The sequence below is a fragment of the Pelobates fuscus genome, chromosome 1 (genome assembly GCF_036172605.1).
Source record: "Pelobates fuscus isolate aPelFus1 chromosome 1, aPelFus1.pri, whole genome shotgun sequence".
NCBI lineage: Eukaryota > Metazoa > Chordata > Amphibia > Anura > Pelobatidae > Pelobates > Pelobates fuscus.
In genome coordinates, this window is record NC_086317.1 from 242,022,771 (window position 1) to 242,047,392 (window position 24,622).

Genomic DNA, 24,622 nt, shown 5'->3' on the forward strand with positions numbered 1-24,622 from the left:
TTCCATCATTGACTTCCGGTACCGGAGCATGTTGTTATTGGACTCCTGTATTGGACTCCTGTATGGTTCTGCATTAGCCCCCCTCCGCCTAGTTACAGCCAATGTCCCTCTCTGTCCGAGACCTGTGCTCTCTAGTCCTGGTGTCTTTCCTTTGGGGAGCCACCAACCCCTTTCTGCGGAAGGGAGCAGAGGGCTTGGAGCGTGTAAAGGAGGAGAGAAGTATCCGGCAGCTCCTGTCTGAAGCCAAGTTTTTGATCTCCAATTGGAGGGTGAGACTCACGGCTGGAGTGGTGGCATTTTATTAGTGAAAGAATTGCTGCAAATCTATCGAAATCCCCGTGTGACCCCAATTAGCATCTTCACACCCTGTTAGCCCTTTCCTGAGGTCGACAAATATTAGGGATGCAGATCAAATGAAAAGTGACCAAGAGAGAGAAAAAAGGAGCCGTAAAAACAAAATCGATACCGCCCCACCTGTTGGTTACTTCTCATGGAATCTGTGAAACAAAATATATACACAAAACATGTATTATGTATATATTTTGCAGTTAGTGGCCAATTTGTGCACCATTTTGGTCTATCTGAATTGATTTTCAGGAAGCAGTTGCACCCTAGACGAATTTAGTCTGAAAAGAAATGGACAAAATACACTATTTAATGACATATTAGTAAAACAAAAACAAGATGGCTATAAAAAAGTCCCACTTAACGCGTTTCGCCTATCACAGGCTTCTTCAGAAGTGTGGGAAAGTCTTTAAGAATGTCATTTATATAGGTAGTACAGTTATAAAAATTTCTTCCTGGTGTGTCCAATATCCTGTTACCACTCGTGGAACGCACGCGTCGCACCGGAAGTGACGCGGCATAACTACATGTGGTAATATTATGTGTTTCAGCTTGGAACGCATCAGCGCCATTATGGGACCGAATGCGTTCCATTCAGCAAATATCGCTTATCGGATATAGTTACAAAGAAAATTCTTTGAATTCCGACAGTATTAAGTCTATTGTAAATACATATCACCATTTTCTTCTGTTATATGTTACATAGTTACATAGCTGAAAAGAGACTTGCGTCCATCAAGTTCAGCCTTCCTCACATATGTTGTTGCTGGACGCGTGTTCCCGGCGTCCATACGATGTGACATCACAGGGTCTTCGTGGGCATGCTCAGAATCAAGTGGCAGTTATTTTGGCCATATTGGTGAAGGGCAAAGTATGGGAAAAACATGAAAAGCTAAAACAGGGCTAATCATTACATGTTAATCTATTAGTATCCGCACATACCGTTCTCAAACTGGAATATTAAAGTGAAGATGTCTAAAAAAAAAAAGTGGATGAGTATATAAAAGATACAGACATAAAAGCCATATATCCAAGAGTATAAAAGAATATTGAATTACTATTGATAAAAATTATGAAAAAGGAAAAACACTTAAAAACATGGGTACATATTCATAATGTATAACAAAGCACTAATATACATATGGTAAAAGATGGAAACATACATTGTTCCAGAGTTATAGTATGACAAGGATATATGAAAAATATAGTAGGTAACATAAATACCAGAGTGATGATGGAGAGGTCAGAGATAGAACAAGGGTCAGTATATAGGCATGAGAAAAAAATATATATTAAAATTAATAGTTACAAAAAATTGAACAAATCAAATTCTATATTTAATCCATTGGGATATAAAGTGTCCATATAGTAAACCCATTCAATTTCTGTGCGTCCTATTCTCTTAATATAGTCACCTCCTCTCCAGTGGTTCTTAACGGTGGCAATCCCCATAAAGATAAGGTCTTTGGGATCATTATTTTGGGATGAAACAGAGTGGTTCTTATAACCCTTTTCTATATTTCTACAATGTTCTGCCACCCGTATTTTTAAAGGTCTGATCGTGCGTCCAATGTATTGGAGGCCGCATGGACACTCTAACAAATATATCACATTTTTACTATTGCAAGTAATTGTCTCTTTAATATTCTATATTTTACCGGTATTGTTTGATTTGAAGGTGGTTCTTAATTTAGATGTTTGTTTGGTCTTTCTGCATGCTACGCATGAATTACCGTATATACTTGAGTATAAGATGAGTTTTTCAGCACATTGTTTGTGCTGAAAACCCCCCACTCGTCTTATACTCGAGTTAATGTCTGTATTATGGCAACTTACATTGCCATAATACAGACAGGACCGCCGGGCTCATTACAAGCCCGGCAGTCCTGTTGGGGGCTGGCAGCGAGCTGTAACTTACCTTCACAGCAGCTCCCTTCTCTCTCCTCCGGTCAGCTCCCACTGTAAGTCTCACGAGAGCCGCGGGGCAGAGCGTGGCAACGCTCCGCGCGCCTGCAAGACTTAAAGTGGGAGCAGACTGGAGGAGAAAGAAGGAAGCTGACAGGAGCTGCTGTGAAGATAAGTTACAGCTCGCTGTCAGCCCCCCTCCTACAGCCCATCCACTGGACCACCAGGGAGTGAGAGCCCCCCTCCCTGGCCATGTATTAAGCAGGGAGGGGGGACGAAAAAATTATAAATAAACATTTAAATAAAACAAAATTAATATGTTAATAATAGTAAAAATAATAATAATATAAAAATAAAATATAATATATATAAAAAAATAATAATTGAATATTAAAATAATAATAATAATTTTAAAAAATAATAATAAAAATGCCCACCCCCCCACCAAGGCTCTGCATCAGACACACAAACACACACTGCATTCATACACACACACACACTGCATTCATACACACACTGCATTCATACACACACACACACTACATTCATACACACACTGCATTATCTACACACACTGCACTCACACACACACTTCATTCATTATATACACACACTGTAAATAAATATTCAATTAATATAATTTTTGGGGGATATAATTTTATTTAGAAATTTACCAGTAGCTGCTGCATTTCCCACCCTAGTCTTATACTCGAGTCAATAAGTTTTCCCATTTTTTGGGGGGTAAAATTAGGGGTCTCGACTTATGTTCGGGTCGACTTATACTCGAGTATATACTGTACATTTATAAAAACCCTTAATACCTTTCATCAAATTGTCTATTTTCTTGTCTTCTACCTTTGTATAGTTTTTAGTAAGGTGCATCTTTAAATTGGGCGCTCCTCTAAATACTATCTTAGGTTTTTCTGGGATTAAATCTTTTAAGATAGTATCTTCTTTCAATAGGTGCCAATGTTTATTTAAGATTTTTTAAAGTTCTCTGTTTTTGTTGTTATAATCCAATACAATTGGGAGAGATATATTCTGTTTTTGAACCCTTTTTTTTGGTTAGCTGCTAATGCTTGTTTGATTGTGGATTGAATTATTCTATTATCATACCCTTTTTGTAGGAAACTTTTTTTCATTTTTTCTGCTTGTTGTTTAAAAATAGTTTTTTTCCGTACACTTTCTCCTTAATCGAAGCATTTGGCTTTTTGGTATACTATCTAACCAAACTTTGTTGTGACAGCTATTCATATCTATATAGTTATTTACATGTACTTCTTTGAAATGTGTCTTCGTGTTTATTTTGTTATCTTTAATGTAAATATTTAAATCTAAGTATGTAATTTGGGTGTCACTTATTTCTGAAGTTAGAACAATCACTTCCTGATTAGAATTTAAAACAGAAATAAAATCTCGTCCTTCAGCAGCGGATCCTTTCCATATAAATAAAAGATCATCTATATATCTCAAATAGGACACTAGGTTTTTTGCCCAGCCATGTCCACTCCAAATGTATCTATCCTCCCATTCGGCCATGTAGAGGTTGGCATAGCTGGGCGCAAACCTGGTGCCCATAGTTGTACCTCTCTTTTGTAAATAAAAACTATTTTTAAACCAAAAATAATTATTTAAAATTAGGTCTATACCTTCAATTAAAAACTCTATCTGATCCTGCGGCATTTTATTTTCTTTCTCTAGAATTATTCTCACTGCTCTGCATCCTTTTTTGTGTTGAATAATAGTATATAGGGACTGGACGTCACAAGTAATTAATAAAAAGTTTTTCTCCCAATTGATATTCTCTAATTTATTCAGGAGGTCTATTGTATCCTTAAGATATGACTTGGTTTTTACAACATAAGGTTGCAATAGGATATCAATGTATTCGTACAAGTTAGAAAGGAAATACCCTATACCTGAAACTATCGGGCGACCAGGAGGGTCAGTTAGACTTTTATGGATCTTAGGAAGGAAATAAATGACCGGGATCCTAGGATGTTGAATGTTTATGTATTGAAATTCATTTTTGTTTAGGATCCCGGACTTCATTCCCCTCTCCAAAAACAACTGAAAATACTTTTTTATTTCAGGGTAGGGTTGTTTGAGAGTTTGAGAGTTTCATGTATGTCTCTCGGTCATTAAGTTGTTTATATGCTTCATTTTCATTTTGTTCCTTAGATAAAATGACAAGACCCTCTCTCTTAGCTGCAGGTTTTATTACGATAGAATCGTCATTTTAAAGGTCTTTTAATACTTGTCTTTCAGTTTTGTTTAGATTCGGTCTGTCTGTACATCTCTTTTTATCTTCTAGAGTTTTTAGATCCTTGCATACTTTTCTTTCAAACATATCCAATGCACTAGATTTGGTATGGGCAGGATAGAAAGTCGATTTTTTCTTTAAGTTACTTCTTGTATATTGTCAGGGTACCTGTAGTCTCTGCCTCAGAGGAGGTGAGAGACTTAGACGTTTATCCTCCCAGAGGGGTTGTTTCCTCCGTTCCTCGCGGTCCTCTCGGCCATTTACAAGCCGACCGCGAGGGATCCACTTCCTTATATGACGCGACGCTCAGTAGTCGACGTCATGACGCCAACCCGGGTCGACCTGTCAGTCAAGTCCCGAGCACTAATCAGGACTCGTCGGGGGCGTGATTACCCTCTAGAATCAAGGTATAAAGTAAGGCTTTCGGCATCTGCTCATTGCCCTGTCGTGGTTCTAGCCTGTCTAGTCACTCAGCGCTCTTGTATTCTAGTTGTCTCTTTGGTTCTGACCCGGCTTGTTTGTACTACCCTGTTTATCTCTGTTACCCTTTGACTCGGCTTGTCCCTCGCTTACCTGTCCTCTCGTTCCCTTGACCTCGGCTTGTCTCTGACTATTCTCTACTTACTCCTTACGTTAAGTCCGGCCATTCTAAGGTCCGGTATACGTACCTACCACCTGTTTGTACTCTGCATGTTGGATCCCTGTCCCGATCCTGACATTACGACAGGGCCAATGGATCCTGCAGGTACAAACACTCAGGTTGGTCCTTCTGACTCTAGGTTCGACGCCATGGATCACAGAATGGACCAGATGGCTCTAGCACTACAGGCGTTACTATCTCGCTCTAGTAATCAACCAGAGGAGATGCGTAATACTTCTATCTCTCCTGTGAGTTCAGGTCTAGAGGTAGCCACTGTAGGTGCTTCTTCCCGTATCACTCCACCTGTACGTTATGCTGGTTCTCCAGAGAAGTGTTGTGGTTTCTTAAACCAAATAGGTATCCATTTCGAATTACAACCCCGCTCCTATCCTACAGATAGGGCGAAGGTTGGATTTATTATCACATTACTTGTCGAGAAAGCTTTGAGATGGGCCAATCCATTGTGGGAAAATGATAATCCGTTAGTATACAATTATAATGCCTTTGTAGCTGCTTTCAGAAGAACTTTTGACCCTCCAGGTAGAAAGGTCAATGCAGCTAGATTACTGTTGCGCCTTAGACAAGAAGACCGAACACTTGTGGATTATGCACTAGAGTTCAGGTCCTTGGCGGCAGAAGTTACGTGGAATGAACAGGCTTATATAGATGTATTTTTAGACGGGTTATCAGACATAATCCTTGACGAGGTTGCTACTAGAGAGCTTCCTGAAAATTTGGAGGATTTAATTTCTTTTATTTCTCGCATTGATGAACGTTTAAGAGAGAGGCAAAACACTCGAGAGAGAAACCGTAGACCTTCCTTTAAACTAGCTCCTTCATTTCAAAGTTCTGAATCCACAACCTCACTTCTTCCAGAACCTATGCAGATAGGCAATACTCGTCTCTCAGAAGAGGAGAGACAGTACAGGAGAAGGGAGGGGTTGTGTATGTACTGTGGAGTCAGAGGCCATTTACGCCTAAATTGTCCTAGTCGCTCGGGAAACGCTCGCACCTAAGTTTCTCTAGAGGACAGGCCTTGGGTGTTTCTATTTTGTCCTCTAATCATAATTATAAAGATCACAGGCTTCTGCTACCCGTTTCTTTAACTTGGGAGAAGGGAGTATTAGAAACTATGGCATTGATAGATTCCGGAGCTGCTGAGAACTTTATCGACCAAGTTTTTGTTACTAAACACACTATCCCATCCCAGTTAAGGGAGACACCCTTGGCCGTTGAGGCCATAGATGGTAGACCTTTAGTTGAGCCTGTGATTTTTCGTGAAACCATACCCGTTAAATTAACTGTTGGTATCTTACACGAGGAAGACATATCTTTATTGCTTATTTCGTCTCCATCTGTTCCCATAGTCCTGGGGTATCCTTGGTTAAAAAAACATAACCCTATTATTGATTGGGAATTAGGGGAGATAGTCTCATGGTGTCAGGGTTGTCAGGACAGGTGCTTACGGACAGTGTCACCACTTTGCGCAGTTAACACACCGATTAATTCTACCTACTCTACAGAGGTACAAATCCCGCCTCTGTACCTGGATTTAAAGGCAGTATTTGACAAAAAGAATGCTGATACTTTACCTCCTCACAGGTCTTTTGATTGTAAGATTAATCTACTACCTGGTACTATGCCTCCCAGGGGTAATGTATATCCTTTGTCCACTAAAGAGAACTTAGTCTTAGAGGAGTACATTCGTGAGAACCTTGAAAAAGGATTCATTAGGAGATCCTCCTCCCCTGCCGGGGCTGGGTTTTTTTTTGTTAAGAAGAAGGATGGTACACTAAGACCGTTTATTGATTATTGAGGTTTGAACAAAATAACCATTAGAAATGCCTACCCTATTCCTTTGATTACCGAGCTCTCTGATCGTCTAAAAGGCTCCAAGATTTTCACCAAGTTAGATCTCAGAGGGGCGTATAACTTGGTGAGAATTCAGCAGGGACACGAGTGGATGACGGCGTTCAATACCCGTTATGGGCACTATGAATACACAGTAATGCCTTTTGGTCTCTGTAATGCACCGGCAGTATTTCAGGACCTAATCAATGAAGTTCTTAGGGAATTTCAACATGACTGCGTTATTGTATATCTGGATGATATACTTATACACTCTAGAGAGATTGAGACTCACCACAGACAAGTCAGAAGGGTATTGCGCAAGCTTCTTCAACATGGCCTGTATTGCAAATTGGAGAAATGCAGCTTTGACCAATCCCAGATAAATTTTCTTGGTTATGTGATTTCTGGGGAAGGGTTTAAGATGGACCCGGATAAGCTCCAGTCCATTTTGGATTGGCCTTTACCCAGGGGTCTCAAGGCCATTCAGAGGTTTATTGGATTCTCCAACTATTATAGGCGCTTCATTAAAGGTTACTCTTCAATTATAGCTCCTATTACCAATATGACCAGACAGGGGGCTGACACTAAGAACTGGTCTACTGAAGCCCTTTTTGCTTTCAAAACACTCAAGGAACTGTTTGCTTCTGCACCAATTTTGGTTCACCCTGATACGACTCTGCCTTTCCTACTCGAGGTAGACGCCTCAGAGACAGGTATAGGTGCCATCCTGTCCCAAAGGTTAGGTGTGGATAAGCCCTTACATCCATGTGGTTTTTTTTCCAAGAAACTATCAGGTCCTGAGAGCAGATATGACATTGGTGACAGGGAACTACTAGCAGTTATCATGGCTTTAAAGGAGTGGAGACATTTATTGGAGGGCACCTTACATCCTGTTACTATTTTGACAGACCACAAGAACTTGTCCTATATTGGGGAGGCCAAGCGCTTGTCCTCCAGGCAAGCTCGTTGGTCTTTATTCCTCACGCATTTCAATTACGTGCTCACTTATAGACCTGGTTCTAAGAATTCTAAAGCCGATGCTTTGTCTCGCCAATATGAACCTTCTGCCATATCTGAGCCGGTTTTGTCTTCTATAGTACCCAGGGGCAATATTATCGCCAACACGAGTCTTAAGATTCACTCTCCGTTGCTTGGTCAGATCATGAAGTTGCAACATCTGGCTCCTAGACAGACCCCTGGGGCAAGGCATTTCGTTCCTCCTGAACTCCAACTGGAACTCTTACAGTGTTTTCACAACAGTAAGGCGGCTGGGCATCCGGGTATTCGCAAGACATGTTCCTTGATCTCTAAAGATTTCTGGTGGCCTTCTTTACGAAAGGATATTAGGGATTTCATCGGAGCATGTGAGGTCTGTATGAAGACTAAGCAACCTCATACGCTTCCATGTGGTTTGTTACATCCCTTGAACATTCCAGAGAGACCAGGGTCCTGTTTGGCTATGGACTTCATTGTAGATTTGCCTGTTTCTAAAAAACAGACTGTGATCCTCACGGTGGTTGATAGGTTTACTAAGATGGCTCATTTCGTGCCCTTAACTAAACTCCCGACTTCTCCTGAATTGGCGGAGATATTCGCGAGAGAGATTTTTCGCTTACATGGGATACCTTACGAAATTGTTTCCGATAGAGGCTCCCAATTTGTTTCACGTTTTTGGAGATCCTTCTGTTCTCAACTTGGCATCAAATTGAATTTTTCTTCTGCCTATCACCCTCAGTCTAACGGAGCTGCTGAACGTACCAATCAAAAGATTGAACAATATTTGCGTTGTTTTGTTTCTGAACACCAGGACGATTGGGTCGGTTTGATTCCTTGGGCGGAGTTTGCACACAATAATCTCGTTTGTGATTCTACTCGTTCCAGCCCCTTCTTCATGAATTATGGCTTTCATCCTTCCATTCTTCCCTCGGTTTCTCCTTCCCAAGGGGTACCGTCGGTTGATGTTCATGTTGCCAATTTGAGGAAGTTGTGGGATCAGACTCGACAAATTCTCCTACATAATTCCATGTTGTTCAAGAAACACACTGATAAGCACAGAAGGGCGGCTCCGTTTTTTGTTCCAGGTGATAGGGTATGGTTGAGTACAAGAAACATTCGTTTAAAGGTTCCTTCTATGAAATTCGCTCCTCGTTACATTGGCCCTTACAGGGTTCTGGCTCGAATTAACCCAGTTGCGTATCGCCTAGCTCTTCCAGCTGCCTTACGCATTCCTAACTCCTTTCATGTTTCCTTACTGAAACCGTTAGTCTGTAACAGATTTTCCTCCACTATATCCTCTCCTCGCTCTGTTCAGGTTGAGGGTCAGGAGGAGTATGAAATCAACTCCATCATCGATTCTCGAATCTCCCGGGGGAAGTTACAGTATCTTATTGACTGGAAGGGATATGGTCCTGAGGAGAGGACTTGGGTACCTCAGGAGGATGTACATGCTCCTCGCCTCCGCAGGGCTTTTCACTCCCGTTTTCCATCTCGTCCCGGTTCCTTCCGCCCGGTGGGCGTTTCTGAGAGGGGGGGTACTGTCAGGGTACCTGTAGTCTCTGCCTCAGAGGAGGTGAGAGACTTAGACGTTTATCCTCCCAGAGGGGTTGTTTCCTCCGTTCCTCGCGGTCCTCTCGGCCATTTACAAGCCGACCGCGAGGGATCCACTTCCTTATATGACGCGACGCTCGGTAGTCGACGTCATGACGTCATGACGCCAACCCAGGTCGACCTGTCAGTCAAGTCCCGAGCACTAATCAGGACTCGTCGGGGGCGTGATTACCCTCTAGAATCAAGGTATAAAGTAAGGCTTTCGGCATCTGCTCATTGCCCTGTCGTGGTTCTAGCCTGTCTAGTCACTCAGCGCTCTTGTATTCTAGTTGTCTCTTTGGTTCTGACCCGGCTTGTTTGTACTACCCTGTTTATCTCTGTTACCCTTTGACTCGGCTTGTCCCTCGCTTACCTGTCCTCTCGTTCCCTTGACCTCGGCTTGTCTCTGACTATTCTCTACTTACTCCTTACGTTAAGTCCGGCCATTCTAAGGTCCGGTATACGTACCTACCACCTGTTTGTACTCTGCGTGTTGGATCCCTGTCCCGATCCTGACATATATTCATTTTCTCTGTTTGTATCTGTAATTTTATGTGTGGTATCTTGTTTATCTTGTGACTTAGAAATGAAAAAAACATTTCAAAGTCGCATTTCTGACAAATTTATTGATGTCAATATAAGTTAAAAATGAGTTGTGTGGTCTGGTAGGGGCAAATTTTAAACCTCTTTTGAGAATGTCTGAGTTTTGTCTTAAGCTTTTTTTGTGAAAGGTTAAATATACCTATTGGGGAGTGTCAGATTTTGATTTTAGAATCTTCCTTTTTTGTTCTCTTCTACCTGCAGGTTTCTTTTTCGACTCTTTATTGGTGTCATTTTTAAACAGTTGGTATTCCTTTCTCGGTTAGACGGGATCTCCAAAAAAGATGTTTCATCGAATTGTTCGCAAAAAGACAGGGCGTGATATCTATTCTTGGTAGTTACTTCATTTGGTGAATTGTGTTCTTGAATTTCATATTTGTTGTGTTTTTTGTAATTCACTTTTTCCCAAGAGTATTCCCTTTCTCTTGGTTTTCGTTGTGGGGAAATTGGTGCATATGTCAATTTATGTGTTTTAGGTCTGACTACCAATGGTGATTCTTTTTGAATGTGATATCTTTCTTTTCTTTGGTCTCTAATATTTTCTGCCCGATATGTCTGTTCCCTTGTTTTGTGTTCAAAAGGTTTGTTGTGAACCTGTGTGGGTCTACCTCTGTGTTCTTCATTAGTGTTAGCATGTGTCTTAGTGCTATTAGTAATCGTATGTCGATCTGTGAATTTTTTTGGAGATCTGTTCCAATGATTAGTTCTATAAGGATAATCAGATCTTTCATTGCCTTCTCTACTCTGGAGGCGTTTAGGTTTGAATGTTCTATTTTCTGTGCGAAAATTATTTTGATAATTTTGTATTTCTCCATTTTTGTTGTTTTGGTGGGATTTTTTTGTATTATAAGTGTGTATTTGATTGTTTGCGTAATCATGTTTGTCCCTATTATATGTGTTTATTTTGACCTTTTTGATGTCTGTTTCTGTTTTCTCAACCGTCTTTTTTATTGTTTGTGTCTGGTTAAAATATTCCTCTGTATCTGCAAACGGAATAAGTTGGTCTCGTAAGTTATTTATCTAAAGTTAGGAGTCTTTCACTTTTTACTTTAATGAGACTTCTCATCAGACCAAATGTGCAAAACTCTAAGTGGTTATACCACTCCTCCATGAAAATTTTATTGTCTATGTCAGATGTCGGCATTTTAAATAATCTAAGTCCTCTGGGAGTGATCTTATCCTCAATATATTTGGTAAGAGTTGCTATCTCCCATCTTAACTTCATTTCCCTGATCAGGGAAAATTCTAGTTCTTTTAGTAGTTCCTCTGGATCATCAAACGTGATCAGGGGTTCATTATTTTCTAAGGTTTCTAAATCATCAATACCGTTAAAGATGTCATTGATGTCAATATTGTAATTATCTTGATACTCCAATATTAAATATAAATTAATTTGTAGGCAGCGGTAACCAGTACAAGGATTCCCAACCTTGTGAAAAAAGAATTTGCCGCGCCCCAGATAGTGATTTAAAAAATAATATACGTACACAAAGAGTTTTTTTCAAATGGTTCACATCTAACCTCAAAGATAAAAAACAGAGGGGAAACACAACAGTGCGATATGATTTGGTAAATAGGTGAAGTTGTGGAGTGAATAAGAGCAATATACACTCACATTTGATAGAGCTAACCAGGAGCTCTACCGTAATTCGCATGGACGGAACAATCCCCGTCTAAGGATCTTGGAGGTGAATGACTCCAATATTCCAAAATTCTTCTTATTATTATCAGAATATATTGCACTATTGGAGTTTCCTTTTATGTCTTCTATATTGCCGCCTTTTTGGAATATTGGAGTCTTTCGCCTCTACATAGATCCTTAGACGGGGATTGTTCCGTTCATGCGAATTACGGTAGAGCTCCTGGTTAGCTCTATCAAATGTGAGTGTATATTGCTCTAATTCACTCCACAACTTCACCTATTTACCAAATCATATTGCACTATTGTGTTTCCTCTCCGGTTTTATCTTTGAGGTTATATGTGAGACATTTGAAAAAACTCTTTGTGTACGTATATTATTTTTTTAAATCACTATCTGGGGCGCGGTCCTTCTGCATTTAAAAGGAAGTGGTCTGAGTGCATGATCCATGTCCCCATTTAAAACATTGCCGATTTTGAGAAATTGCGTTGTTTACATTGCAGTACTAAGACAACCTCTACAGGCGCTTCCAGTAGTTTACCAGATTCTAGCTCACCTAACTGACGCTGGATGTTCCCACGCTTTGGTTGAGGACATCCAACGTCCGTAAAATCCAATAGGTAAGCATTGAGGCAATGCTTTCCTATGGGGAGGGCCTGATGCGCTCGCTGTGCATTAGGTTGGAGGAGGCGGTAACCCCCGACCCACTGCCGAAATCGGCGCTGGAATCTGGTTGGTGAGTAAATAAAGGGTGTTTCAACCCTTTACATTCCTGGGGTCCAGAGGGCTCTATAGCAGGGGTTCCTTACCCAGTCTTCAAGTACCCACCACCAGTCTTGGATTTAGGGATTACCCTGTTGTGCCTAAAGTGTTTTATTTTTATTTTCTGAAAACACGTTAGACACAACTGGATAATCCCTAAATCCTGGACTGGTAGAGGGTACTTGAGGACTGGGTTGAGAACCACTGCTCTATAGTGTTAGCAATACTACTTTCAATTCCTAACACAATAGAATTTAAGAACACAGCAATTCTGTCATTTTTGCTATGTGTGTGTTCAAATGCAATTTCCATTTTCTCATTTATTGAACCAACACATATCATACGCAGTTTTTCAAAGGACAAAATAAAAAGTCAGACAGAGCGAGCGCAGTTTAGGAGGGGAGAGCAAACTTTCACTTGCAGTTACTCTGAAGGGGAAGATTTCTACTTCTGCTGTGCACGCTGCCCCCCTTAGTCCTTTTATAAAGCCGTATGGGAATGTCTCCCTTTTATAGAGAAGCAATGGCCAGTGTCCTCCATGACAAAATTTTATTGGGTGACCAATTGCAATCTCCCAATCAGATTTGCACAATTCCTGGAAGAGGAGTTGCATCAAAACAGAGGATTATTTGGAGCATTATTAGGAATCAAGTTATCATTTAGATACAGGTTACGAAGATAAAATAATGCAATTAAAGGGAAACTATAGTGTCAGGAAAACTCGTTTTCCTGGCACTAAAGCTCCCCCTTTGTTAATAACCCCTTCTGTCACTTACCTGGGTCCAGTGCCAATGTCCCTCAGCGCTGGTTTGGCTGTGCACAAGCTCCTCCCTCCTGCCGGCAATAGCCAAGCTCGCTTTAGCATTATTCAGTGCTTTCCCATGGGGATTTCGGTGACACTGGAAGTCCTCATGCCTAGCGTGAGAATGTCCAGCGTCATTAAGGCGACCAAAAGTCGCCTTTGAGCCCAGAAGTCCCTATAGTGGCTGTCTGGTTGGCAGCCACTAGAGGAGGAGTCAACCCTAGCAGGTAATGATTGCAGTTTATAAAAACTGCAATAATTACATGCTCAGGGTTAAGGGTGATAGGACATTGCACCCAGACCACTTCAATGAGCTGAAGTGGTCTGGGTGCCTAAAGTGCCCCATTAAAATATAGTTCATAATTCAGTGGAGTTTAATTTCTTACCTTTTAACTAAAGAAACACTATAGTATTCGTAAGACAAACATGTAGTTCTAAAGCTGTATGTTTTCCTCCCTGATTTAATTCAATGCTTTCCTACGAGGAAGGACTAATGCGTGTGCAGCACTCGCCACAAATGCACATTCGGTTCCCCCCCTTGACACTGATGTCGGAGGAAACGGAGCCAGCACCCAGGGAACTCAGTACTTTATTAAAGTGAGTGAAAGAAAGGGTTGTTTCATCCAGGGGCATTCTGAAGAGGGTGAGGTGACTGGTAAGTTATTCAACCGTTCACTAAATCGCATTAGACTACATGCTCTGGGAGGGCACCAGGGCACTCCTGATAACATACTATCACAGTGTGCTGTATGTGACAATATCACTCCTTATCTTGCAGTATATGGTCCCTTTCTTGATGAACCAGTGTGGCTCAGTGGGTTTCTACCTCACCTTGGCTTCAGCAGGTTAGACTCTTTTAATTATTATTATTTGAATTATAGTCCTCTTTGATATTTGTTGCTCACCACTGCCTCTTTACCCATACACAGAACTATCCCTGGCTGTCCCACTCTGTAATTCACTGGCTCTGGTCTTCACGGTGGTTACAGGCACATTTCTTGGAGAAGATATTGGGGGCAGAGGTAAGTGACTTGATAAGCACTGATATTAAAGGACCACTATAGTCACCCAGACCACTTCAGCTCAATGAAGTGGTTTGGGTGCCAGGTCCCCCAGGTTTTAAGCCTGCAACTGTAAACATAGCAGTTTCAGTGAAACTGCTATGTTTACAATGCAGGGTTAATCCAGCCTCTAGTTGCTGTCTTCCTGACAGCCGCTAGAGGCGCTTCTGCGACGCTCAATGCGAAAATCGCATTGAGCACGCAGAATGTCCATACGAAAGCATTGAGTAATGCTTTCCTATGGGCGGTTTAAATGCGCGCGCGCCTCTGGCCGCGCACGTGCATTCAGCTCCACTTGGGAGCTGACGTCGTAGGGAGAGGAGAGGTCACCAGCGCCGAGGGAGCCCGGCGCTGGATAAAGGTAAGTGGCTGAAGGGGGGCCCTGAGGCTAGGGGGACCTAGGGACTATATAGTGCCAGGAAAAACAGTTGTTGTTTTTTTTTTGGCACTATAGTGGTCCTTTAAGATACCTTCAATTACAAAATGTATCATACAATGTATCCAGGAGCTTTTACAATAAAAAGAAGAGAATGCCTTATAGTTACACAATAAAATTCAAATTTCTAAAAATGAGGAAATTCTTAAAATGCAAATGAGTGTACTCAGGCAGACAAAGTTATACTCAGTATAAAATCACAGCATTATGTTTCATAGCAGCAAATAGTCCAAGTATAAATATATAAGTCCCAAATTGGATGAATAATATATACCAGTCTTTTAGAGTGTGTATCATAAACCACCTTTGATCTGCTGGATGAAATAGCAAGATCAACTGGGGTATTTATGAATTTATATACTTTCAATACAAGAAAGATCAAGTGCAAAAGTAGAAAATTAGTGATAATTCGAAAAAATAGATCCAAAATGTCAGTAAATAAACCAAAACATAAAAATGGAAATGGAAATAAAATAAGGGCTAATTAGTATTGCTGACTAACAGCCAAAATGCTTAGTCTCTCACCGAAAAAAATCTGGGCTGACAGCCTGAGAGTGATAATTGTGGCTGTAGCAATCAAAGATAAAAAATATACTGTGTTAAAGTCGTGACAGGATCCGTGTATAATCCGTGTGATGCCAATAAAAGATAAAAACTTGTAGGTGAAAAATAGTGTTATTTTATTTAATTAATAAAAAGGTAAATCATCTAAATATAGGTGAATAAAATATTATAGAACTGCTCCAAAAAAGAAGAAAGCAAAATTGGCTAAATAACCTGACCGATGATGCTGGATGGCTGTGGATGATGTTCGTCTTCTACCAAGTGGATGTTGCAGCAACCGGTGAGGACGGCGTCCGCAGTCTTGGTTAGTCCACCTCCGACCTCACATCGAAAGGTGAGCCATCTCGGTGATGTCAGGCAGAAACAGTAGATAGCCAACAGATGCTTTCTCCAAACAGGCTTTAGTTCTCAAAACTTTCCAATGTGGATTGTAGCCTTTGCCTCTGATGAAATTGGGCAATACCCTTTGAAACGCGTAAGGCTACAATCCACATTGGAAAGTTTTGAGAACTAAGGCGTGTTTGGAGAAAGCATCTGTTGGCTATCTACTGTTTCTGCCTGACATCACCGAGATGGCTCACCTTTCGATGTGAGGTCGGAGGTGGACTAACCAAGACTGCGGACGCCGTCCTCACCGGTTGCTGCAACATCCACTTGGTAGAAGACGAACATCATCCACAGCCATCCAGCATCATCGGTCAGGTTATTTAGCCAATTTTGCTTTCTTCTTTTTTGGAGCAGTTCTATAATATTTTATTCACCTATATTTAGATGATTTACCTTTTTATTAATTAAATAAAATAACACTCTATTTTTCACCTACAAGTTTTTATCTTTTATTGGCATCACACGGATTATACAAGGATCCTGTCACGACTTTAACACAGTATATTTTTTATCTTTGATTGCTACAGCCACAATTATCACTCTCAGGCTGTCAGCCCAGATTTTTTTCGGTGAGAGACTAAGCATTTTGGCTGTTAGTCAGCAATACTAATTAGCCCTTATTTTATTTCCATTTACATTTTTATGTTTTGGTTTATTTACTGACATTTTGGATCTATTTTTTCGAATTATCACTAATTTTCTACTTTTGCACTTGATCATTCTTGTATTGAAAGTATATAAATTCATAAATACCCCAGTTGATCTTGCTATTTCATCCAGCAGATCAAAGGTGGTTTATGATACACACTCTAAAAGACTGGTATATATTATTCATCCAATTTGGGACTTATATATTTATACTTGGACTATTTGCTGCTATGAAACATAATGCTGTGATTTTATACTGAGTATAACTTTGTCTGCCTGAGTACACACATTTGCATTTTAAGAATTTCCTCATTTTTAGAAATTTGAATTTTATTGTGTAACTATAAGGCATTCTCTTCTTTTTATTGTAAAAGCTCCTGGATAAATTGTATCTTTTCTACGTTAATCCTTGGGATTTGGTGAAACCACACTCACTCCAGTTTTCGAGCTTCCACTTATTACTCTGTCTTATTTATTTATTTATTTATTAAAATTCTTAAGAAACTCAGTCTTATTACCCATAGGGTCTCGATGCGCATACCAGCAATCAAAAACAAGCAAAACAATATCCAGCACACAACAGCATTATAATCACATGCATTTGAACCAGGTTAAAAATTTCATGTAATCCCGTATGCCTGAGCAAATAATAATTATTTTCTGATAGCCATTACTTTTGTCTTTCAGTTTTGTTTATTTATTGTTACAAAATGTATCATATTTATTAAGAGCAAGAGGGAAGTTTTAACCCCTTAAGGACGGAGGACGGTTCAGGACCGTCATCGGCATTTTTGCGTTGCCGACCGGCGACGGTCCTGAACCGTCCTAACCGTCCAATGTACTTACCCGATCGCCGTCGTTCCCCCGGCGGCGATCGGCGTTGGTCCCGGTGTGGGGAGACTGCCTGCAGCCCAGACAGTCTCCCCATGGCGGTTTAGGTCCCCTGTGGCCATGTGATCGCCCAACAGGGCGACCACATGGTCACAATAGGTGTCCTAGTCTCTGCCTGCAGGGGGACTGTCTGTGCTGACAGGCAGTCTCCCTGCATGTGTAAAATCATAAAAAAAAATTAAAGTTATAGTTAATAAAAAAATAATAATAATTATATATGTGTATATATATGATATATAGACATATATTATACCTATAATATATGTCTATATATCATATATATAATGTCATGCTAAGTGTATTTTTATATTAATATGTACATATATTAATATAAAAATACACTTATAATTAATTTACACACGTATATATATAATATATATAATAACTATATATATTGTATATATATATTATTATAAAATACGAATAATAAATAATTTAAATTAAATTAAAAAAATTAAAATAATAAAAATTAAAAAAAATATATATATCTATACGAAATTTTATTCTAACTGTATTTTGATATTAATATATATATATTTATATCAAAATACACTTAGAATGAAATTGTATATATATCTATGTATATATAAATAAATAAAAAGAATGCGAACTATTCATATGTCCATATACAAAATTACATAAATAATTATATAAATATACACGTAGACTTCAAATATATAAATATGCATATATATTTAAATTCTACGTGCGTATTTACGTAATATTTTTACATAATTAAGTTATTTTATTGATTGCAATTTAAGGGACCTGCCTGCCAATCCAGGCCGAAAGTCCAGAGAATTTAATTTGCTATCACTGTATTTTACCCTGTAACGTTCTACGACACCCTAAAACCTGTACATGGGGGGTACTGTTTTACTCGGGAGACTTCGCTGAACACAAATATTAGTGATTCAAAACAGTAAAACATATCACAGCGATGATATTGTCAGTGAAAGTGACTTTTTTTTTTGCATTTTTCACACACAAACAGCACTTTTACTCATGATATAATTGTTGTGATACATTTTCCAGTTTTGAAACACTAATATTTGTGTTCAGCAAAGTCTCCTGAGTAGAACAGGACCCCCCATGTACAGGTTTTATAGCGTTTTTGAAAGTTACAGGGTCAAATATATGGGTCAAATATTTTTACATTGAAAATGGCCAGGTTGGTTACATTGCCTTTGAGAGCGTATGGTAGCCCAGGAATGAGAATTACCCCCATGATGGCATACCATTTGCAAAAGAAGACAACCCAAGGTATTGCAAATGGGGTATGTCCAGTCTTTTTTAGTAACCACTTCATCACAAACACTGGCCAAAATTAGCGTTCAATTTAGTTTTTTACTTTTTTCACACACAAACAAATATGAACGCTAACTTTGGCCAGTGTTTGCGACTAAGTGGCTACTAAAAAAGTCTGGACATACCCCATATTGAATACCCTGGGTTGTCTACTTTAAAAAAAATATGTACATGTGGGGTGTTATTTAGCAATTTATGACAGATAATAGTGTTACAATGTCACTATTGATACATTTTAAAAATGTATGTTTTGAAACCGCAATATCCTACTTGTACTTATAGCCCTATAACATGCAAAAAAATAGCAAAAAGCATGTAAACACTGGGTATTTTTGAACTCAGGACAACATTTTGAATCTATTTAGCAGTTTTTTTCATTCGCTTTTGTAGATGAGTAAAAGATTTTTCACATAAAATTCAAAAAACGTGTATTTTTTTCAATTTTTCATCATATTTTTTTCATTTTTTTAAAATTAAATTACATGAGATTATATAAATAGTGGTATGTAAAGAAAGCCCCTTTTGTCCTGAAAAAACAATATATAATTTGTATGGGAACAGTAAATGAGAGAGCGGAAAATTACAGCTAAACACAAACACCACAAAAGTGTCAAAAAGATGCCTGGTCGCAAATGTACAACATCGCAAAAAAAGTCCGGTCCTTAAGGGGTTAAATGGACCAGCTTCTGTATTTTATTCCAAATACACAGAAATAGCAAAGCATATTAAAAGTACAAGTATTTAACAAATACAAACAACGTAACCTCCAAAGTTTGAATTTTCTTCAAATGATAGTCTGAGAAGTTAGCTGATTGGTTTTAGACTCAAGATGAATCTTATAGATCAAAATGGGCAACAGCGTGGGTATTGTTCCTTTATTTGATTCAGCATAGAAGAATTTAACCCCTTAAGGACACACGACGGAAATACAGTTGCAAGAAAAAGTATGTGAACCCTTTGGAATGATATGGATTTCTGCACAAATTGGTCATAAAATGTGATCTGATCATCATCTAAGTCACAACAATAGACAATCACAGTCTGCTTAAACTAATTACACACAAAGAATGAAATGTTACCATGTTTTTATTGAACACACCATGTAAACATTCACAGTGCAGGTGGAAAAAGTATGTTAACCCTTGGATTTAATAACTGGTTGAACCTCCTTTGGCAGCAATAACTTCAACCAAACGTTTCCTGTAGTTGCAGATCAGACGTGCACAACGGTCAGGAGTAATTCTTGACCATTCCTCTTTACAGAACTGTTTCAGTTCAGCAATATTCTTGGGATGTCTGGTGTGAATCGCTTTCTTGAGGTCATGCCACAGCATCTCAATCGGGTTGAGGTCAGGACTCTGACTGGGCCACTTCAGAAGGCGTATTTTCTTCTGTTTAAGCCATTCTGTTGTTGATTTACATCTATGGTTTGGGTCATTGCCCTGTTGCAACACCCATCTTCTGTTGAGCTTCAGCTGATAGACAGATGGCCTTAAGTTCTCCTGCAAAATGTCTTGATAAGCTTGGGAATTCATTTTTCCTTCGATGATAGCAATCTGTCCAGGCCCTGACGCAGCAAATCAGCCCCAAACCATGATGCCCCCACCACCATACTTCACAGTTGGGATGAGGTTTTGATGTTGGTGTGCTGTGCCTCTTTTTCGCCACACATAGTGTTATGTGTTTCTTCCAAACAACTCAACTTTGGTTTCATCTGTCCACAGAATATTTTGCCAGTACTGCTGTGGAACATCCAGGTGCTCTTGTGCAAACTGTAAACGTGTAGCAATGTTTTGTTTGGACAGCAGTGGCTTCCTCTGTGGTATCCTGCCTTGAAATCCATTCTTGTTTAGTGTTTTACGTATTGTAGATTCGCTAACAGGGATGTTAGCATTTGCCAGTGACTTTTGTAAGTCTTTAGCTGACACTCTAGGATTCTTCTTCACCTCATTGAGCAGTCTGCGCTGTGCTCTTGCAGTCATCTTTACAGGACGGCCACTCCTAGGGAGAGTAGCAGCAGTGCTGAACTTTCTACATTTATAGACAATTTGTCTTACCGTGGACTGATGAACAGAGATACTTTTATAACCCTTTCCAGCTTTATGCAAGTCAACAATTCTTAATCGTAGGTCTTCTGAGAGCTCTTTTGTGCGAGGCATCATTCACATCAGGCAATGCTTCTTGTGAAAAGCAAACCCAGAACTGGTGTGGTTTTTATAGGGCAGGGCAGCTGTAACCAACACCTCCAATCTCATATCATTGATTGGACTCCAGTTGGCTGACATCTCACTCCAATTAGCTCTTGGAGATGTCATTAGTCTAGGGGTTCACATACTTTTTCCATCTGCACTGTGAATGTTTACATGGTGTGTTCAATAAAAACATGGCGACATTTCATTCTTTGTGTGTTATTAGTTTAAGCAGACTGTGATTGTCTATTGTTGTGACTTAGATGATGATCAGATCACATTTTATGACCAATTTGTGCAGAAATTCATATCATTCCAAAGGGTTCACATACTTTTTCTTGCAACTGTATTCCGTCATGATTCCCTTTTATTTCAGAAGCTGTGTCCTTAAGGGGATAACATATTTGCACAATTATTTACTGTATGCACTAACTAATGCAATCGGAATTTAAATTGTGTGGCATGACTTGGATTGCACTGGATGATGGTTCTTTAACATATAGCCATGTTTTTGATTAAATAAAGTGCTAAAAAGAAACATTTATATATGGAAAGGAAAAAAATGTATGCATGGCATTTATTTGTAATGATTGTTTAGATAAGAATGTGAATAATGAATATGAAGTGCCAAATTCGGTCATTTAAGTAGTGTTTAGTGGCTGTATATTTATATTTAAAAACCTAGTGTTTACAGGAGGGCTCAATGTTTTATAGTTGACATTGCAGTTAAGGTGAGATGTTATAAAAGCAATTCCTATACAAACATTTGTAGAGTAATGAATTCAATGTGTATTTGTCAGTGTAAAATAGATGTATTTTGTTTAACTTGGGTTAATCTTTTTTAGGAGCAATCCTGGGATTATTTCTAACTGTTCTGGGCACCACACTGTGTGTAGCAAGTTCTGTCAGTGACTGAGGTAATGACATCATCACATTAGTATGTGGCATGAATTAAAAGAGAAGATGAGCTATCCTAAAATGATTGTTGAAATTTCAAGAAACTCCAGCACACATAAAGACATACACTGATAAAGCAACTATGCTCTCTAATGCAATGTATTGTTTGAACTCTTTCGTGATCAAATGAACTAGATCACAAAATATATCTTTCATTGAATTTACATTTTTCATTTGTTATTGCATTAAAGCTACTGTGTTTTTTTAATTTATTATGTATTGTTTAATAAAACATGCTTTAACTTCTATTTTGTTTTGAGTTTGTCTTAAGTAGTCCCCAGTGGTAGACAACATGTGTCTGGAAATAATCTTTATGTGCTTCTCCTTGTTTATCATGCAATATAAAATATACAGGCTATACCACTGGCACTATGCTTTTTTAGCACTGTGCTAGAGTCTAAATGGTTTGACCCTACATGAGACCCTTGATGACTTTAGGAGAGGCGTGGTAAGCAGCACTGGAAGCACTACCCCTTCACCTGCCCACTTAATCCCCTCCCCTTCGCACCTTAACCAATCTCTTTCCACCATCCCTAATGTATATTTTCAATCTCTCTATGTCTACTGGCATTTTCCCCTCTTCCCTCAAACATACAATTATCAATCCCACCACCAAAAAAAAGCTGTCTTTTGACCCCACTTCTCTTTAAGGATCACTATAGGGTCAGGAACACAAACATGTATTCCTGACCCTATAGTGTTAAAATTACCATCTAGCCCCCCTAGGCCCCTCATGCCTCCATAAATATAGCAAAATCTTACTGTATCCAAGCCTGAAGCTGTAGATCTGCATGCTGTTTGCCTCAGAAAAACCAGCTGTCTGCTGACCCCATCAGACGTGGTGGTTGTGATCCAATCACAAAGCTTCCCCATAGGATTGGCTGAGACTGACAAGGAGGCAGATCAGGGGCAGAGCCAGCATGATTCAACATTTAACATTCCCCCCAGTGAAACGCTCAATTATCTGTGAATCAAGAGCTTCCTAGCAGAATACCTCTACAAAAACAAGGGGGAGAATACCATAAATCTTATACATCTATTTGAACTAAAGAATTATTAGAAATTACTGGCAAAATGTGCTAAAGTTTTATATAGATGGAGACATGATAAACCAATAGCACTAACTAATAAATGGGAAAAAGAACTACAAGTACATATAGAAGAAGAAGAGTGGATAAACTATTTAAATAAACTAGATAAAAATATACACTGCTTAAACCTTACAAAAACCCAATTTCAAATAGATGGTACCTAACACCGTAACGCTTAAAGAAAATCTTCCCAGAGTTATCAGATGCTGGAAATGCAACATTGATGAAGGTAATATGATCCATATCTGATGGCAGTGCACACTCATAAACACATTTTGGAAAGAAGTAATTAATATAATATATCAAATAACATAGATAAATTTACCCCTTAAGCCTGAAGTGGTTCTACTAAACATGCACTGGCCAAATATGACAAGAAGAACATCAATGTTAATATTCCACATAATTATGGCAGCTAAATAACTCTTAGCACGAAATTGGAAAACAGTGACAATTCCATGCACCAATGAACTAATAAAACAAGTTATATGGCAAGCAAGAATGGAAAGGGGTATTCTGGTGAATTTAGGAAATAGATATAAGCAAATAGAAGACTGGGATACATGGATGGATAATATATTAGGCTTTTTTTGCTCTACGTAGTGACCTTTATTTTTTTTTATTTTTTTTGAAGCGAAGTATTAGACCAGATGAAGGGAGAAGAATATAACCCCAAACCAGGCAGATAAACAGAATAACACGGACAGACATAAAACCAAGAATTAATGTAGAGATAGGGGGGATCCGGCTGGGAGGGATTAGTAAGATCAGTAGATTTTCAAGATATATTGATGATGACATTGTACCAAGGCCTGAATTACAAAAGCACTATCAAATCTATGCAGAGCAGGTACACGTCTGAAGAAAACAAAAATAAAAGAATATGACGGGAATCTTCGCCATATAAACATGCCCCTCGGGTCACATAGCAACTAAAATTAAAAATAAACTGCACAAATACAAAGGACTTTGGAGAGCAATCACAAATACTAAAAGAAAAACTGAAAGAAAAAAATACATAATGAAGAATTGATTAATAGAGTGAGAGAAAAAAAAAAAGAAAAGATCTACAACAATACAAACCAAAAAGAAAAAATGTGATACAATTCCTTTAGTATTGTATTATAAAAATAAAACAATCTTTAAAAAGGTGACACTGTAGCTTAAATTGTAGCTACTAAACCAAGAGTAGAGTGCCGCCTTTCCCTCAATGATTATAGCCCAGAGGCTAGAGCGTGTAGTAGAGGATTATAGCTGTTAAGCAGATTCACCCCAAGCACTAGCCGAGAATTAGTGAAGTAGAACTGTTTTTATTGGGAAAACAACACACTTTTATACCTGAGTCGTCAGGAGAACAATACATGTTGCAACATACCTGGCGCCTAGGTGTTTGTGCCTGAACAAGTAATTTCATTAGCGGCCAGACATCTTGACCCAGATTAACAATTTCAATTAAAAAGCATGGTTCCTGTGCCCGTATCTCCAAACAAATGGTGGCCCCGGAAAGCTCTTTTCTGAGCACACACTCTGTCCAAAAAGCACAGAGTTCCATAGTGCTGGGTGGAAAACACTGGTGACCTAAAACAATGGCACTTTCAGCGGGTACATGTAGCTCCCTAAGTTCCTGGGTACTGTTGGATGCCTAGTCACCTCCTCTATCACCCCTACAAACCGCGTTCTAATAGTTGACTCTGGG

The 24,622-nt window shown here is 39.1% G+C and overlaps 1 protein-coding gene across 1 annotated transcript; it reads left to right on the forward strand.

The window, feature by feature from the left end:
* The first annotated feature begins 19 nt into the window (after positions 1–19).
* On the forward strand, positions 20–21,890 carry TMEM234 (transmembrane protein 234). The gene is made up of 4 exons (XM_063456073.1): positions 20–269; positions 14,173–14,239; positions 14,324–14,416; positions 21,724–21,890. The coding sequence occupies exons 1-4, from the start codon at positions 102–104 to the stop codon at positions 21,792–21,794; spliced, it is 399 nt and encodes a 132-aa protein (XP_063312143.1). The 5' UTR covers positions 20–101; the 3' UTR covers positions 21,795–21,890.
* Positions 21,891–24,622: the final 2,732 nt, after the last annotated feature.